General features: G+C 41.4%; 2 protein-coding genes across 3 annotated transcripts; one reads left to right on the top strand and one right to left on the bottom strand.

Annotated features, from left to right (window-relative positions):
• Positions 1-5,520: 5,520 nt before the first annotated feature.
• LOC114106152 (cytochrome c oxidase subunit 6B1-like) lies at positions 5,521-5,976 on the bottom strand. The gene has a single exon (XM_027952973.2). The coding sequence runs from the start codon at positions 5,899-5,901 to the stop codon at positions 5,641-5,643; it is 261 nt and encodes an 86-aa protein (XP_027808774.1). The 5' UTR covers positions 5,902-5,976; the 3' UTR covers positions 5,521-5,640.
• An 8,937-nt stretch (positions 5,977-14,913) lies between these two features.
• Lamtor4 (late endosomal/lysosomal adaptor, MAPK and MTOR activator 4) lies at positions 14,914-18,327 on the top strand. Of its 2 annotated transcripts, none has more exons than XM_027952985.2 (4): positions 14,914-15,091; positions 15,567-15,647; positions 17,549-17,666; positions 17,979-18,327. In XM_027952985.2, exons 1-4 carry the CDS (start codon positions 15,089-15,091, stop codon positions 18,089-18,091), a joined length of 315 nt encoding a protein of 104 aa, XP_027808786.1. In that variant the 5' UTR covers positions 14,914-15,088; the 3' UTR covers positions 18,092-18,327. The 2 variants fall into 2 exon arrangements, with proteins under 2 accessions (XP_027808786.1, XP_027808787.1); XM_027952986.2 differs by having other exon boundaries at positions 14,934-15,091; positions 17,994-18,327.
• The last annotated feature ends 93 nt before the right edge of the window (positions 18,328-18,420 follow it).

Here is an 18,420-nt window from a genome sequence, read left to right as displayed (position 1 = left end):
GGGTTCAATTCTCAACACCACATAAAAATAAATTTAAAAATAAGGGCATTGTGTCCATCTACAACTAAAAAAAAATTTTAATAAAAAAATATATAAGCAAATAAAATTCAATTTAAAGGATCACAATTATCCTGTAGTCAATTTGAATTTTTTAGAGGAGACGATAATTAGTGAAATATTAGGAAATGTATTGATCTAGTTTATTGGATAAATAGGAGTAAGGGTAGATGCAAAAGCAATATTTTGTGAAATAAAACCTTTTTTAAAAAATTAAAGCTCATGGGGCTGGGGATGTGGCTCAAGCGGTAGCGCGCTCACCTGGCATGCGCGGGGTGCTGGGTTCGATCCTCAGCACTACATAAAAATAAAAATGTTAAAAAAATTAAAAAAATAAAATTAAATTAAAGCTCATACTTTATTCATATTTCCATAAATTTGTCTAATTTTTTATTTTGCAGAATACATGTTTTATTTTATTTTATTGATTCTTGTTAAAATATGCTTGTTAAAAATGAAATGAAAACTTTTAAAATATTTTTTAGTTGTTAATAGACCTTTATTTTTATTTATTTGTATGTGGTGCTGAGAACTGAATCCAGTGACTCACGCATGCTAGGCAAGCGTGCTACCACTGAGCTACAACCCCAGCACAAAATGAAAAAGGAACCTTCCTCCTGTTTTCCATAATGGAAATGCTAATTTACATTCCTACCAATAGTACACAGGGTTCCCCTTTCTTTACACCCTCATCAATGCTTAGCTCTTCTCTTTTCTGTAACCTCCTAAGCAGGTCTCAGGTGATATCTCATTGTGATTTTGATATGCATTTTCTTGATGATTAGTGATGTTAATTTGAGAGATGGTCATTTCTGAGATCTTCTGGTGCCATCCCAAAAGTCTGAATTAGAGATTTGCTTTAAAATATGTTTGTTAAAATGCTTCTATGAGTTTGACTATTTTAGATTCCATATATAAGGGAAACCATACAGTCCTTGTCTAAAGGATTTCACTTAGCATAAAGCCTTCCGGGTCCACCCAGGTTGGAAATGGCAGCATTTCCTACTTTAAAAGTAAATAAATGTGGGCTGGGGTTGTGGCTCAGTTTTAGAGCACTTGCCTTGCATGTGTGAGGCACTGGGTTCAATCCTCAGCACCACATAAAGATAAATAAATAAAATAAAGGTATTGTGTGCATCTACAACTGAAAATATTAAATAAACAAATAAATGTTATTGGATATCCCCTGACTTTATGAAATACATGTAAGTAGTAAAATGGTTAATTTTACATTGACATAACCATCATCTCACCTCATTACCCTTTTTGCTATTCTTTTGTTTTGGTGTGGTGCAGTGAAAATACTCATTTCACAGAATACTGCAAATCCAGTGCCATTTAATTAACTGCAATCCTCAGGTTGAACATTGATCTCTAGACATGAACATCTTACATACAGGCTACTTTGTATTCTCTAACTTCTAACTTCCCATTTCCTTCCCTCTTCCTGCCTCACTGATAAGCATTGTTACATTCTCCATCAATGTAAATTTGACTTTTACTTTTTAGATTCTACATATGAATGAGTTCAGGAAGCATTTTACTTTCAGTGTCTGGCTTGTTTCACTAGCATAATGCCCTCCAGATTCATCCATGTTGTGGCAAATGGCAAGATCTGCCTTTTAAAGACCAAATAATAATCTACATATATAATACATTTTTAATTCCACTCATCTGTAAATGGATGTTTATGTTGATTCTATGCCTTGACTATTATGAGTAATATTGCCATGAACATAGCAATGTAACAGTGGTTCATTTATAGACCTTGCTGCTCTGCCACTGTGACTTATTTTTAAAAGGACATGTTTCTTTTCTCCCTAATTTCTCCCTCCCTAATCCCAGGGGAAACAGGATTACCTTTCTTCTCCATCCTAGGTAGAATTATCCATCCTTGAGCACACATCCACCACAGGAATGAAGTAATTCAGACTTTGGGGATGGCACCAGAAGATCTCAGAAATGACTGTCTCCCAAATTAACAAGTGAATTGCAGCTCCAACAGAGAACATGTGGAATGTGGCCTTTGAATCACCTCTTTAAAAATCCCCGGTTCGCTCTAATAGGGAGAATCACAATCTCTGGGACAGGAGTCCCCTGTGATTCTCCTTTTCTAGCAAAGCAATAAAGCTTCTTTTTCCCTTTTCTCAAAACTGTGTTCTTATTATTAGATTGGCATCAGGACTAGAAGTGAGCTTTTAGTAACAGCAAGGCAGATATTGCTTCAATATATTCATTTTGTTTCCTTCTGTTATATACCCAGTAGTGGAATTGCTGTATCACAGGGGGGTTCTATTTTTAGTTTTTCAAGGAACCTTCCTCCTGTTTTCCATAATGGCAGTGCTAATTTACATTCCTACCAACAGTACATAAGGGTTCCCCTTTCTTCACACCCTCATCAACACTTAGCTCTAGCAGGTTATAGGTGATATCTCATTGTGGTTTTGATATGCATTTTCTTGATGATTAGTGATGTTGAGTTCATGTGCCTGTTGACCATCTGTATGTCCACTTTGGAAAAATAATGTCTATTCAGATCTTTTGCCCACTCATTGATTGGATTCCTTGGGTTTTGTGAGCTATTGAGTTGTATGAGAGCCTGAGATACTTGGGACCTTAATTCTTTAACTGGTACATGGTTTCCAAATATTTTCTGCAATTCTACATATCGCCCTTTCATTTTGTTGCTTGTCTCCTTTGCTGTGCAAAATTTTTTTTCATTTTAGGTAGTCCCACTTGTTTATTTTTTACTTTGTTGCTTTTGTTTTTTGGTGTTTTATCTAAAAATCATTGCCAAGACCAAAGTTGAGGAGATTTCCCCCTGCGTTTTCTTCTAGTAGTATTAGTTTCTGGTCTTCCATATAAAATCATTCTTGTCTCCTTGTTTATTCTCACATCCTACATTCAATCCTTAATCAAGCAGTTCTGATGGTTTTACCTTCAAAATATACTCATAATCCAACTCCTTGTCATTACCTGCACTGTTACTCCCCTGGTCTAAGCCACCTCAATCTCTCTCTCTCTCTCTCTCCAGTACTGGGGATAGATCCTAGGGGCATTTTAGGGGCATTTTACTCCTCAGCTACCTCCCCAGTTCTTTTTCTTTTTGAGACAGGGTCTCACTAATTTGCCAGACTGGCCTCAAACTTGCAATCTTCCTGCCTCAGTCTCCTGAGACACTTAGATGACATGTGTGCACACTACCTCCAGCTGCCACCACAGTCTCTTACCTAATTCTTCATCTTGCTGCCACTTCTGCATACTCTTTCCTCAACAGTACAGCCAGAATGGTACTTTTAAAAGTGAGATCATAAAAATAAAAGTGAAAAATAGAAGTGAGAGTGGCTGGTGTATAGCTCAGTGGTTGAGCACCTCCCTTGCATGTGTGAGGCACTGGGTTCGATCCTCAGCACCACATTAAACAAATAAATAAAGATATTTTTTAAAAAATTATTTCCTTTAAAAAAATAGAAGTGAGAGTGTGCCATTCCTCTGTCCAAACTTTCCAGTGACTCACTGTTTCATTCAACATGCATTCTCCATGGGAGCAATGTCACCTTCCAGGGGATGAAAATTGTTGCTGGGGAGAAGGAGGCTGTGAAAAAAAAAATCTCAGATATGACAATGGTCTGTGGTCCCCCAAAAGGCCACAACATATAAACAAATATTTATCTGTGGTATTAAATTTTTATGGGAAAGACTGCAATTAGGAAAATAAAGTTGTCTACAAAGGATTCTAAGGGGCATAATAATGAAAAAAAAAGTGGAAACTTTTTAAAGCTCAGAATAAAAACCAAATTTCTACACAACTCTACAGAACCTGGTCGCATTAACCACCCTGAGCTCATCTCCTGATCCAAACCCCATCCTTCAGCTTCATTACACTGGCCTCTTTGCAGTCCCTCAAGTCCATCAGGCAGACTGTGCATGTGAGCGCACACACACACACACGCATGTGCATGCACACATGTGTGCACAAACACTTGGTCTTTGTCTTTACTGTTCTTTCTGTCTTGAATATTCACTCCCAGATTTTGTCTTGGCTGAACCCCTCATTTTCTTCTATTCTTTTTCTTGACTCATCTCCAGGGACCTCCCAGGGGTCACTTTATATACCACACAACAGCACAACCTCCCTGTCTCCACAATTTGGAACCTATTCATCCAGATCCACTTTGTGTGTGTGTGTGTGTGTGTGTACGTGTATGCATGCACCAGGGACTGAACCCAGGGCTTTGTGCATCCTAAGCATGCTCTCTACCACCAAGTTGTACCCCCAGATCCACCCACATCTACTTCTACTTTTTTCCCCCATAGCACTTATGATCTTCAAGCATACAATTTTTTCATGTCTAATGCTTCTTCTCTGTCTTCATCCATTAGAATATATGATCCACAAGGGTAGAGATTTTTGTTCTAACAGTCTTTAAGACAGTTCCTGACTCAGAGTTGCTCTCAGTAATGATTGAACAAATTCTTTCCAGCCCCAGGGAAATAACTTGGGTCCTACAAGGAACTATAAATTCAGTTGAGTTTGAATCTGTAACTGGAAAAATTAGAGTAAGTTCTGGTATTCAATAGCACAGAGGGGTGACTGTAGTTCATAATCCCTTACTATAGTTTTTTTTTCTTTTCTTTTTTGTTTTCTTCTATCCAGTATATAACCCACTTCAGTGCCAACAACTTAAGACCACAGAAGCCATGCAGTGGTTCAGGGCCTGTTAGGGAGCACTTTTCATTCATATAATCAAAATATCCAACAAGAACAACTCAGAGGTAGAGAAGTTTAATTGGAGTTCACAGTTTCAGAGATCTCATTGCTCTGGGCCCAAGGTGAGGCAGCACCTCATGGGGGAAGGGCCCAATGAAGAAAAGCTGCTTAGCTCATTGTGGGGTCAGGAAGCAGTCAAAGACAGAGACAGAGAGACAGAGACAGAGAAGGGGAAAGGGCCACAGGGAAGATGCACCCTTCTGGGGCAGGCCCTCAGTAACCCACCTCCTCCATCCATCCCCACCTGCCTATAGTTTCCATAGTCAGTCCAATCAAGCTAAGATGGTCTTATTAGGTTACAGCTCTCATAATCTAATCATTTCACCTCTGAACATTCTTGTACTAACAGGAAATCATAACATTCTGCCCCTGGCCCCCAAAAGCTCATGTCTATCTCACAATGCAAAATGCATTTAGTTTATCTCCAAGATTCCCATAATTTTAACAGTTATGGCATGGCCCAAGTCCAAAGTCTCCTTTGAGCCAAAGGCAAACTCTTGGCTGTAAGCCCTTGTAAAAATCAAAAACAAAAAGGGGGCTGGGGTTGTGGCTCAGCAGTAGAGCGCTCACCTACCACATGCAAGGACCTGGGTTCAATCCTCAGCACCACATTAAAATAAAGGTATTGTGTCCAACTAAACTAAAAAATAAATATCTTTTATTTTATTTATTTATTTTTTTTACTTTTCCAGTGAATTTTTATTAGTTAAGTCATGATTCAGGGTCCCAGGGTAGGAAGAACCAAGCACCCAGGTCCCCCTTTATCACCCTAGGAGAAGGACGGAAGACAGGAGAGGCAGGGTGGAACCAGTTCAGATCTTCCCGGGAAATATGCCTTCTGCCCTGCGGTCATCCCAAGTTGAGACCCAGGATATGGGGCAGAGGGACTTGTACACACGCCAGTACCACTCACATACAGAAACATCGCCCCCTTTTGCGGTCATTGCCTTCTGGAAGCGGTGGAAGTCCACGTAGTTCTGCCAGCAGTTCCTGGTCTGGTTCTGGTTGGGGAAGCGGCTGTCAAAAGGGGCAGTCTTATAGTTCTTGATTTTGGTTTTGATGTCTTCAGCCATGATGCTGACTCCTAAAGACGCCCCTGCAGCAGCTCGCAGCTCATTGTGACCCTTAGCAAAAACGCCAATGTCAGACAGGAAATATCTTTTAAAAAAATCAAAAACAAGGTGTGTGTGTGTGTGTGTGTGTGTGTGTATGTATATATTTTTTCCAACATATAGTGGCATAGAGTAAATATTCCCATTCCAAAGGGGAGGAATAGGGGAACAGAAAGAAGATGGAGCCAAAATAAGACCAAAACCCAGCAGGAAAACAGGTCTGGTAACTCCATGTACAGCATCTAGGACACATGGACACTTGATGAACTCTCCAAAGGGCTTGGGCATTGCCCCATTGGCCTTGCTAGTCGCAGTGCACCTGGGCTCTCTCTCAGCCTGGCTCTCTCCACAGCCTGAAGTTTTTCTCAGCAGAGACTCCATATTACTAGCATCTCTTAATTCCTAGAATCTCCATTCCAGTTTTGGCTTCATCTTCACAACTTCACATATCACCCCTTCAGGGGGACCTTTCAGGGACTTTGATCCTCTACACTTTGCTTGGCCTCCCATGCCTTACTTTAAAGTCTTGGTGGAAGTCTCCATGACCCCTTAACTCTGGAATTCTGCATTTCTGAATAACTAGCATCATATGGGTGACACCAAGGATTGCTGGAAGTTCCCACAATACCTGGGGCCCTGGAATTTCAGCTGAGTTTCTGAGCATGGTGCAACAACTTCCTACACCCCCTGTGTGAGCAAGGAGCTCTTGTGATCTCTTCTTAAAGAAATTTTCCCTTATGTATTCTGTAGTGAATGTGCTTGTGCAAATCCCTGAGACACCTTCAAAGCATTGTTCTTATTGTCTTTGTGAAAAGTACTTAGCATCTCTTTAGGGGCTATAATCTCTGTGACAAGCACAACTTCCATGACCCCAGCTTTACATGCACTTTTCTGGCCAAACTGCAAGTTTTTAAAATTATTCATATACATATATGGTTGTTGATGGGCCTTTATTCTATTTATTTATGTGGTGCTGAGGATCAAACCCAGGGCCTCATACATGCTAGGCAAGTGCTATACCACTGAGCCACAACCCCAGCCCGCTTTTAAAATCTTTTTTTTTTTTCGCTTTTAAAATCTTTTAGCTCTGCTTTCTGCTCCCATTTCTCAAAGAAAACCTGACTAAAGGCTGTCTGCAATATCCATAACGTTAACTGAATACTCTGCTGCCTTGAAATTTCCTCCCCCAGAGTAATTAGTCCATCATTTTTAAATGCAGCCTCACACAAAGTCTTAGGATATGAGAAAAATGTAGAGAAATTCTTTGCCAAATATAACATGAGTGGCCTCTAGTCCAATTCCCAGTATAGTCCTTATTTCCTCTGAAACCTCATAAGCACAGTCATATTCTCATTGGAATTTTGGTCTTCTAAGCTCCCACCAGAACCACCAATTAAGTTCCACTTACAATATTCTAAAGCTTTTCCATCTTGCATCTCTAAACTTTTCAAAATTCTTCCCGCAAACCAGTTGTCAAAACTTCTGAACTACATGGTCAGGTTAGTCATAGTAATGACCCCACTTCTCAGTACCAATTTTTATGTTAGTTAGGGTTCTCTAGAGGAACAAATCTAGCAGAGTAGATTGGCTTACAGGATCAGAAACTGGATAGTCCCATAATGGCTGTCTGCAGACTAAAGAACTGGAGGAGCAAGTAGCTGCTCAGTTCAAGAACTTGGAGCCTCAGAAAAAGGATCAATGATGCAATCCCTGTCCCTGACTGGAAGCCTGGGAACTCTCTGGAGAGTCAATGATCCAAGTCCATTTTGAAAGAGTGAAGGAGCCAGAGTTTGATGTACTCAAGCAAAGGCAGCAGCAATCAAAGCACCGCCCAAGAGAGAAAAAAAAATGGCACCTGCATCCACATTGGCATCCTCCTTTCTCCACTCTCCTTCCATCCAGGACCCCAGCCCATTGGGCTGCGCCACCTATATTCAGGGTGGGTCTTTCCCTCTCAGTTTGCTGTCCCACATGACAATAATCTCTGGAAACATCCTCATAGACACATACAAAAAGTCTCTTAAGGGCTGGGACTGTAGCTCAGTGGCAGAGCACCTGCCTTGCATCCTCAGCACCACATAAAAATAAACAAAATATTGTGTCCATCTACAACTAAAAAAGATATTTTTTAAAAAGTCTTAATACATTCAAATTGACGATCCATATTAACTGTTACAGAAAGGGACTGAAGGGTTATAGAAAGTACAAGACAGCGCCCCAAGAAAAACAGAGGGGCAGTGTGGCTCAGGAGGAGGGAGAAAAATTAGCCAAACATTAAATCTCTCCAAGTACATCCTTTCCCAGTAATAATGGACCCTGAGGGACAAAGCAAACATGTGCCCCTTCCCAACCCCAGTGGGTCCTGAAGGAAGGAGGCAAATACTGAAATGCTGGGCCCTGGACTTTTCCCCTTTCCCAGATGAGTCCTGGAAGAAAAAAAGAGCAAATAGTGAAGCTTTAGGTGGCAAAAGAGTCCCAGAGGAAGGAGGATAAGCAGTGAACACAGAGTTGTGAGCTTTTTGCAGTGACAAAGAGTTTTAACCTTTTTACAACTACCTTCCTCAGATAAAATTTTCACCGCACAACTAGGTCGCTGACTGTCCAAACTGCACACCCACAGTCTCCAATGATTAATTTACTCTCATTGTAAACTATAAAACCTAGACTCTATAACCGTTGGGCCATTCCCCCTACCCAGAAAATAAGCCCTCCCGTGCCTGATGGATTGACTTCGCTGCAGGATAAAGGAAAGTTTGCTGATCCGGTCTGCTTCCCATCATTTGTGGGCCATTTGCTTACAAGGACTCTCAATACCCCCCACGGATCAATTTTATAAAACCTTTAACTATTGAATGACTATCAAAATCATGTTGCTTCATAATGTCACTCTGTTAAAAGAATCCATTTTTTAAATGTAACTCTTCTCATTATGCCACAGTTTGGGAACCATGATTCTGCTCTCTTTATTTTCTCATATCTTGCTAAATTGGAGAAGAGGAAGTGAACCTGGTTTTTGAGGGAACCTGCATACATCAGATAGATTTTGTCCCCTCTTGGGTACTAAGACCCACAGAAGTAGATTCTACAATATTACACAGGCTCTAGGGGCTCACAGGGCCTAACAGGGTCCAGATTTCCAAATGTCCCTTCCCCCTTTGGTTCACCAATGCTTTTTCCACGATGCACACCTCACAAAGCACATTTCTTCCTTTTTGTTCAATTGTCTCATAATGCTCCTGGATGGGAGGGATAAGATGAAAGAAAGAGAACCATTGGAAGGTGTTGTTGTCCTGGAGTGCAGACCCAGGCATTAATGCCACTACAGAAACCAACACATTCAAAGGGCTCCCACCCTCTTTGGGGTTTGTGGCTATGACAAATAAGTTTATGGGTCAACTTGGCTAGGATCTAGTACCCAGTTGTTTGGTCAAATATTAGTCTAGCAGTTGCTGTAACGTTATTTTTTTTTAAGATGTGAACACCCCTTAAGACAACAGACTTTGAATGAAACAGAATAACCTTCTGCTATAGTTTGATTATGGACAGTGTTGCTCAAATTTCTGTATGCTAAAGGCGAGGTCCCCGGGGCTGGGGATGTGGCTCAAGCGGTAGCGGGCTCACCTGGCATGCGTGCGGCCCGGGTTCGATCCTCAGCACCACATACAAACAAAGATGCTGTGTCCGCCAAAAACTAAAAAATAAATATTAAAAATAAATAAATAAAGGCGTGGTCCCCACGGTGGCAGTATTAGGAGGTGCTGTGGACCTTTAAGAAGTGGGACATAGTGGAAGGTCTAGACCATTGAAAGTGTATCCTCAAAGAGATTGTAGGGCCCCAGTCTCTCAGGGGGTTTACTACCTGGCTCATGATGTGAATGGTTTTCTCTGCCATGTTCTCCCTGCCATTGCCTTCCTGTGCTCTCAGCAGAGGCCCAAATCAATGGGGCCTCTGGACAGGAACTCTCAGGACCATGATCTAAATAGATATTTTCCCTTTATAAGTTAATTGCCTCAGGTATTTCACTATAGTAGAAGAAAGCTGACAAATACACCATTATAATATAGATGGGCCTCATCCAATCAGTTGAAAGTCAAAAAGGTAAAGACACAGGTTTCTTGAAGAAACAGTTATTCTTCTCAGGATTATAATATAAACCCTGACTAAGTTTCCAGCCTGATACCCTACCGAATTCAGATTCAAGACTACATTATCAACTTTTACTTAAATTTCCAGTCTGACCGCCTATCCTACAGATTTTGGACTTGCTGGCTACACAATTGCATGAGCTAATTCCTTTTAATAAATCAATAGATCATGAAAATAAAAAGGAGACAAGTAGAGTAAGGGAAGCAGAGGTAGGGAGGGGAAAGAGGAAGAAAAGACTCAGGGCAAATGAAATTAACTAACTTATATGCATGTAGGAATATGTCACAAAGAATCCCACTATTATGTATGATATGATGCACTTATAAAATTTAAGACAAAAAGGCAAAATGACAAAATAAAACTAAAAATTAAATGAATGCTTCAATAGTCTAAAAGGATGGATAGATAGATAGATGGATGGGTGAGACATATTGGTCCTATTTCTCTGGAGAACACTAGTTAACTTATACAGCAGTTAACTTATGGCTTGTTTCTGTTCGGTTTGTGTATTTGGTCTTTGATGGCTCCTTTAGCATTCTTCTTTTCAATCTAGATTATTTTTGTTTGATTGAGGCTATTGCTTTGAAACTAGTCCTCCTTGCCTCTCACACATCATTTCTTTCTCTCTCATTTTCCTAGTACCAATTACTACCTCATCAACATCCATCAACAGATTTCTTTTTTTTTTTTAAAGAGAGAGAGAGAGAGAGAGAATTTTTAATATTTATTTTTCAGTTTTCGGCAGACACAACATCTTTGTTTTGCATGTGGTGCTGAGGATCGAACCCAGGCCGCACGCATGCCAGGCAAGTGCGCTACCGCTTGAGCCACATCCCCAGCCCTCAACAGGTTTCTTAACCCCGATCCTACTTCTCTGGTTCTCTGAACTCTGTCATGTCCATTCAGGCGGCACTTATTGGAGACTATGGTGTTCATAGTAATGTACTTTGGAAATAAAATGTTGATGGTATCACAGGCCCCCACCCACACGCTGCTCAGCTTCTAAGTGAGATAGGCAAGCAAAGACCTGTACGGAGGTGTAGTGAATGCCACACTAGAGATGTAAGCCCCTTCGATCGAGTTTGGTGGAGCAAAAACTGTGTGTGTATGGAGAATGAAGAAGAGGTAAATAATGCATGTGCATTTTCCAGCACATTCTCACATTGGCTGAGAGAAGATATTAGAACCTTTGGAAATTGCTTGGTCAGGAAGAAGGAAGACAGCTTTACTGCTTAAGTGAATACAAACATGTTGTCTCACATTCTAGGATTTATTTTCTCCTTTTCAAAAGAAGAAAGCACAGGGAAGGATAAAAGGAGAGATTTGTACGCTAGATAGTGGAATTCCAAAGGCAAGCCAGGTCCATCAGGGAACTCACAGTCTAAAATAAAATAAGCATTCAGCAAGGGCTCACTAGAATATTCCCTCAGGTAGATAGAAATCTGCACAACTTGTCTCCTAATGTCTCTCTGCTCAGTTGTCACCTCATCAGAAAGGTCACTTCTGCTCACCTGATAGAAAATAGCACACCCACCTTGTCTATATTCTCTTACTTGATTTTTAAAAAAACTTATTCAAATATAATATGTAATCAGAAAGTTATCATACATAAGTGTGTGACTCATTCAATTTTCACAATCTGAACACACACACGACACCAACTTCCAGATAAAGAAACAGAGCATTACAAGACCCCCCAAAGTGCCCCTCTTGTTCAGCCTCAATGTTCCCCTGTGAATGCCCATCCTGATTTCTAACAGCACAGATTAATTTTGCCTATTTTTGTACTTTATGTAAAGGGAATCAGGCAGAATGACCTCCTTTGTGATGGACTTCTTTCATTCAATAGGTTTGTGGGATTCACTCATGTCATTTGTGTCATTTTGGTCCATTCATTCTCATGGGCTATGACGTCCCATGGTGTAAATATGGTACAATTTTTTCATTCAACCGTTGGTGGGCATTTGGGTGGTCTCCAATTTTGCAATATTAGGAATAAAGTTTCTACGAACATTCTAATAATTGTCTTTAGGTAAACATATGTACACATTTAGTGCTAAATTGCTTTATCGCAAGACCTGCTTTATTCTTCTAAGATTTTAAAAAATATTTAATCCTTCATGTATTAAAAACATTTAAAACACACACAAAGCTGGGCATGGTGGCACACACCTATAACCCCAGTGGCTCGGAGGCTAAGGCAGGATGATGGTGAGTTCAAAGCCAGTCCTCAGAAACTTAAATGAGGCACTTAGCAACTCAGCAAGACCCTGAATAAAATATTAAAAGGAGCCAGAGATGTGGCTCAGTGGATAAACACATCTGGACTCAACCCCCAGTACCAAGACTCAGAACCTCATAGAGTACTACCAATTCTTTGAAATCCTTTGAATCTCTCCCTGACCCATCCATCTTCTATTCCAGAAGTAATCATTATTCCAAATTTTATGTTTATCATTCCCTTTATCATTTTAACCATAAATACATTATGTATGCAATACACTTTTTTGTTTTGCATGTTGTTGAACTTGATATACATGGAATTCTGCTCTATTCTTCTTCACAGAATTTTTCACCACTTAACACATTTATTTTGCTGATTGTTGTGTGCTAACCTCTTCCTCCCAAAACATTTTTAAAGACTGTTTTAATTTAATTGCTATACCCCCAATTCCAAGAAGACTGTCTGTACCTAGAAGATGCTCAATAAATACTTGCTGAATTGAATGAACAGCACTTTGCTTTGTCCAGTAGTTTGGGAAAGGAAACAGTTTTAACTATGACTGATGAGCATGGTCCTGTGAAGGGTCCTCTGTATCAGTAAAAACGAGAGCAGGAAGTTCTGAGGTAAAATCAAATGTAGCTTCTAAAAATTAAGCACAGTTAGCTTATAAAACAATGGGGAAAACATCAGCTTCAGTGTCAGAAAACTGAGACAAGAATATGGCTCTGTCACTTGTCAGCTGTGTGCTTGAATTCTCTGCACTTTCTAATCTGCAAAATGGGATTGTTATTATTATAGGGTTAATAGTTACTATTATTATTGTTGTTAGTATTACAGGTTAATGAGGTTACTACTATAGGGTGGTTAGTGGGGATAATATTACTGGGTTGTTAATAACAGCATTAGGGGAACATATGGATGAAAATGCTTTGATTAGTAGGTGCAAACAAAATGGTCCTACTAAGTGGCATCAATATGTAACGCCAGGCACGGCTTTGCAAATTAAGCATCTCCACTAAACTGTCTTTATATGTCCTCCTGAAATTTAAACTTTATATTATAAATATATCTTTTTTTCAGATGCTGGGAATTGAACCCACATATGCTAAGCACACCCTCTACTACTGAGCTACATCCCTAACTATATCTCATTTGTAAGGAGGAACCCACCTTTTCTAATTGGATCCTCAAGCAACCGAACTTTATGGGTTTTTTAATTAAAATTAAAATTCTTCATTCCAAATTGTACAATTTGGTGGTTTTTAGCACATTTTTTTAAAGTTTATTTTTTTAGGTGTAGTTGAACACACATCTTTATTTTATTTATCTATTTTTATGTGGTGCTGAGGATCGAACCCAGGGCCTCGCACATTCGAGGTGAGCATTCTACTGCTGAGCCACAACCCCAGCCCCAGTTTTTAGTACATTTGCATGGTTGTGAAACCATCACCACTGTAATTCTTGAACATTCTCATCATCCCACAAAATACACCTATTAGCAGTCACTCTCCATTTCCTCATCCCCCCACCCCCAATCCCCTGGCAACCCCTAATTTGCTTTTTATTTTTATGCATGTGCCTATTCTGGACATTTCACATAAAGGAACCACACAACATGTGGCCTTGTGTATCTGGCCTCTTTTCATTCAGCATTGTTTTCATGATTCATCCAGGTTATAGCATGTGTTGGTACTCTATGCTGAATAATAATCCATTGTATGGATATACCAATTATATTGATCCACTTATCAGTGGATAGATATTTGGATTGCTTCACTTTTTTCGCTATTATAAATAACACTGTAATGAACATTCATATACAAGTTCTTGCTGTGGAATGTTTTCAGTTCTTTTGGGTACATGCCTAGGAGTGGAATTACCAGGTTATATGTTAACTCTAATGTTGAACTTATTGAAGAATTGTTTCCAAAACTGCACTATTTTACAGTCCCACCAGCAATGCATAAGGGTCTAATTTTCCACATCCTCACCAAGAAGGAGTAGTAGTAGTTGTTGTTATTATTATTATTATTAAATCATTAGATTATTCTAATAATCATTAGATTATTCTAGAATCATTCTTTATTTTTACCTCATCAATACTGCATTAGCCACATTAGTATCACAACAGGTATAGAAATTATCTAAATTAAAACAAAAATTTCCTAGATTTTGTGATGTTTGTAAGAACACTAAAAGTGACACAAAGTACTCTTTCCTAGCAGGGAATAGTCAATTCACCATCATACGTTCCTCATTAAATCTAGGAACAAAAATCACTTTGGGAACAAATTGCTATTTTAAACACAGAGCAGCCTGGGTTAGGCATATGAATAGACTTTAAATAGCTTCCTACACGCATTTCACATTATTTCACTTCAGGCTCCCTCTTTTAAGGTGAAGAAGTCAAACCCAGGAACCGACCTGGTCACTAGTAGGCAATCTAACTCATTTGAAGCCCTGGGCAGGACTGCTGGAGCAGGCGCACACCCACAGCCCCGCCCACCGGGGCCCGCCCCCTCCTACGACACCCACGCCCTCCGACGTCGAGGGGCGGGAATAATCGACCAATTCAGCGAGTCTCCGGGATCCAACGCTCTGTACTGGCTGATTAAATTTAATGTCTTAGCAACGCTCCAATCCACAGGGTAGAGGCGTGGCTAAAACCCGGTGGCGTAGGGCTGAGGGAGGAGACCGCCGGCTGGGAACACGTGACCTGGGCCTGGCGCCGGAAGCTACCTATCTAGTGGGGAGCTCCTCCAGCACCTAGGGCTGCGATGGTGAGTGAGGACGCATGCGCGGGAGTACGCGCTGCGGGTTCTGCGCCCACAGTCTTTGGTTGCCCCCTCCTGGGCCGGCATTCCACCCTTACCTCCAGTCGGTCCCGGGATGGAGAGGGAATGGAGATGGGAGGAGCGGCGACGGAGCGGGCTGAAGAGGAACCTGTGGGAGGGTGTGCAGGGGCTGGGAGCAGTCTGCGGGTTAGGGGCGGGACACCTGCGACTGGAAAGAGGGGCAGCGCGGAGGGGCGTGTGGGGCAGTGAAGGCCGTCCGGGGTAGTCAAGAGGGGGAATGGAAGGCCCAGGAGATTCCGGGGCAGAGAGGGCAGATGGAAACTCAGGAAGATCAGCATAGGAGGACACATAAGGGGAAGAGGGTCCGGAAGGGGCCATCGTCAAGAGAAAGACTCGGGTTTGCAGGTGAAGAGGTCCATCTTGCCGCTTGCTCCTCACTGCTCGCATCTTTACCCACTAGACTTCTGCACTGACCCAGGGACTGGAGCGAATCCCAGACCAGCTCGGCTACCTGGTGCTGAGTGAAGGTGCAGTGCTGGCGGTGCGTTCTGGGAAAGGGAGGTGACGTGGCTGGGTAACCCTTTTTAATTGTGCCTAGTTTCACCTAATTTGCCTTCATTTTCGTCCTTTTACCTGGTATCCCCCCTGGCATACCGTAAGCTTTTGGTAATTAATCTATGGAATCTTAGTCTTCTAACTGTTCCAAGGTAAAAGAGGTCTACCAATGTTACAAAGTCATACAACTCATTTCAGGTTGGTTGATAAGAATCAACAATGCCCAGATGTTTTCTCCAGTACATCTTTATTCGGTATTTCTTGAAGACATCTTTGTATTTTGTTCTGTAATATTATATAGTGTAGCTCTGTAGAAATATTTGCTCTTTCTGGAGAGACAAGGCTTAAAGTTCAAGGTTGAAAACAGTGCAAGTGTTTTGGACTGCTGAAGGATCCAAAAATGAAAGATTCAGCCCTTGGCGTTATAACTTGTGTTATGGGAAGACTTTCTTGGATGCAGAAGTTCAGCTCAACTTAAAGGATGAATGATTGTAAATGGATGGGGAAAAAAGGAAAATAGTCAGGGCTGGGAACTGGACATATTTACAGGATTGTGACCCTGCCTATCTGAATTGATTGTGGGTTGATATTGCAAAGGTTTGTGGGGAAAGGATCTGATTGAAGAGGCCTTGGATTTAATCTTTAGTGTAACAGAAGTTTTGAAAAATTTATACTACAGAAACAGGACCCAGTGATATGGTTGAGCAAGATTGTTGGTTGTATGGAGATGGGCTGGAAGGGAATCTAGGTATGAGACTAGGCTGAAGGCCGTATAGTGCAAGAAGAAATTTTTAGAGAAATCAATATATCCTGGTAATGACTTGATATTAGGTACTTTTGTGGGTACTTCTTTTGTAGGAGATACTTCTCCAATCACTAAGACTTTGCACTGAGAAGCCTAGAAGAATGACATGGTACCTAACAAAATCAAGAAAGGAAGTTGACTGGGGAGGGAGGTGGATAAGGGAAAATTTTCTTGGTTCCATTGTAGATAATTGAGTTCAAGGTAGAATAATAGCAGTTAGTAAATATTGCTACGGATTGTTCTAAGGATCTCCCAGTATTATACCTTGTAACCCTTCCAAGTCCACTAGATAGATATTATTGTCCCTAATGTACCGATGAAGAAACTGAGGTAAAAAACATCTGGGTTCAGAGAGAACTAAACTAAACCTACATACAAGTCCATATCAGAGGTAAGAGAGGAAGTTGAGACAGTCAACAGAAAGAAGTCCAGGACTACTGTCATTATCACCCAAGAAGTAAATAGAGGGAGTAATTTAAGAACAAAGAAGATGTTTACAATTCAGATTTTACAGACAAGGCAGCAAGTGGGAAGACTGACAAAAGATGAAGCCTTTAACAAGTCACTGTGGATAGGCACCAATCTTGGAGAATGATTTTACCACTAGATAGGGACAAGGAAGGGCATTCAGTTTCAAGGGGTTAGAAGATAGGCCAGACACGGTGGCGCATGCCTGTAATTCCAGTGGCTTGGGAGGTTGAGGCAAGAGGATTGCAAGTTCAAAACTAGCCTCAGAAACTTAGTGAGACCCTGTCTGAAAACAAAATATAAAAAAGAACTGGGGGTGTGGCTCTGTGATTAAGTATTCAATACCCCATAGAAGGGGGGGCAGGGGGGAGGAGAATCCAGTAGAGTTGGATGAGTTGCTTGCTGCTCAGTGGAGGAAGCTGGTATTGTAAGGATGAGAAACAGAATGGCATAAGAAGGGAGACTATTATTAAAGAGGTTTTAGGTCAGGTTTTCCAAAACTGGGTGACCCCCGGGTATTGGAAAGCACGGAGAGGCAGAGGGCCTATGCCTAGGATTCCTTCCCAATTCTGTAACCTCATTTTCTACACCCTCCCCTCCCCATTTACTTGCAGTCATCTGGGGATCTTGAGAATGATGAGCAGGCAGCCAGCGCCATCTCTGAGCTCGTCAGTACAGCCTGTGGGTTCCGCCTGCATCATGGCATGAGTGTCCCCTTCAAGCGCCTGTCAGGTGAGCCCCAGCCCCAGCCCCCTGGTGGTAGGAGTGGAAGATATTTCCAGATGTTTTACGGAAAGAAACCTTTCTCCTTCTACCACATGGCACCAATTCCTGGGTCTGTGGTTCAGCCACTTCTCTCTCTGGGATTCCCTAGTGTCAGGACTGAGTAAGCAAGAGAAGGAAGATCTCAGAGCAGCCTCTTCCAATCTCTCCACCTCGAACTACAGAATTGCTTTGCCTTTCAATCCCAGCCAGCTTGTGACCCTGTAGAGGTTGTTATACCCACTAACTCTGTGTTCCCTTCCCTCTCCTGGGTGGGGGAAGGTGTTTCCCCTCCAGTGGTCTTTGGAGAACACACACTGCTGGTGACTGTGTCAGGACAGAGGGTGTTTGTGGTGAAGAGGCAGAACCGAGGCCGGGAGCCCATTGATGTCTGAGTTTGCCAGAGAGCCAGGGTTGGAGAAATGGACTGGATCCTTTGGCTTCTGTGATGAGACACGTGTCCTCCACTTCTTGCTTGGCTCGCTGCTGGAACTAGGGTCTTCTGCTTACCCCCCTTTCCACCCCCCACCTGAAGAACAGAGGTTTGCGTACTTTATGCTGTGTTAAGGAGAATTTGGGCAAGGGTTTCTTTCTTTTCCCTTCTAATAAACATGAGTCTGATGTTCCTAGACTCAGGATGTGTGTATGGGGGAGGGACTGCATTTGGGTGGTTTATACCTTGTGTCTTCCAACTCCTGGACAATTGTGTACCTCAGCCCAGGGT

This window comes from Marmota flaviventris, chromosome 19, assembly GCF_047511675.1.
Source record: "Marmota flaviventris isolate mMarFla1 chromosome 19, mMarFla1.hap1, whole genome shotgun sequence".
In the NCBI taxonomy this organism is placed as follows: Eukaryota; Metazoa; Chordata; class Mammalia; order Rodentia; family Sciuridae; genus Marmota; species Marmota flaviventris.
Note: the sequence above shows the minus strand (reverse complement) of the source record. Positions and strands in the feature narration are given on the sequence as shown.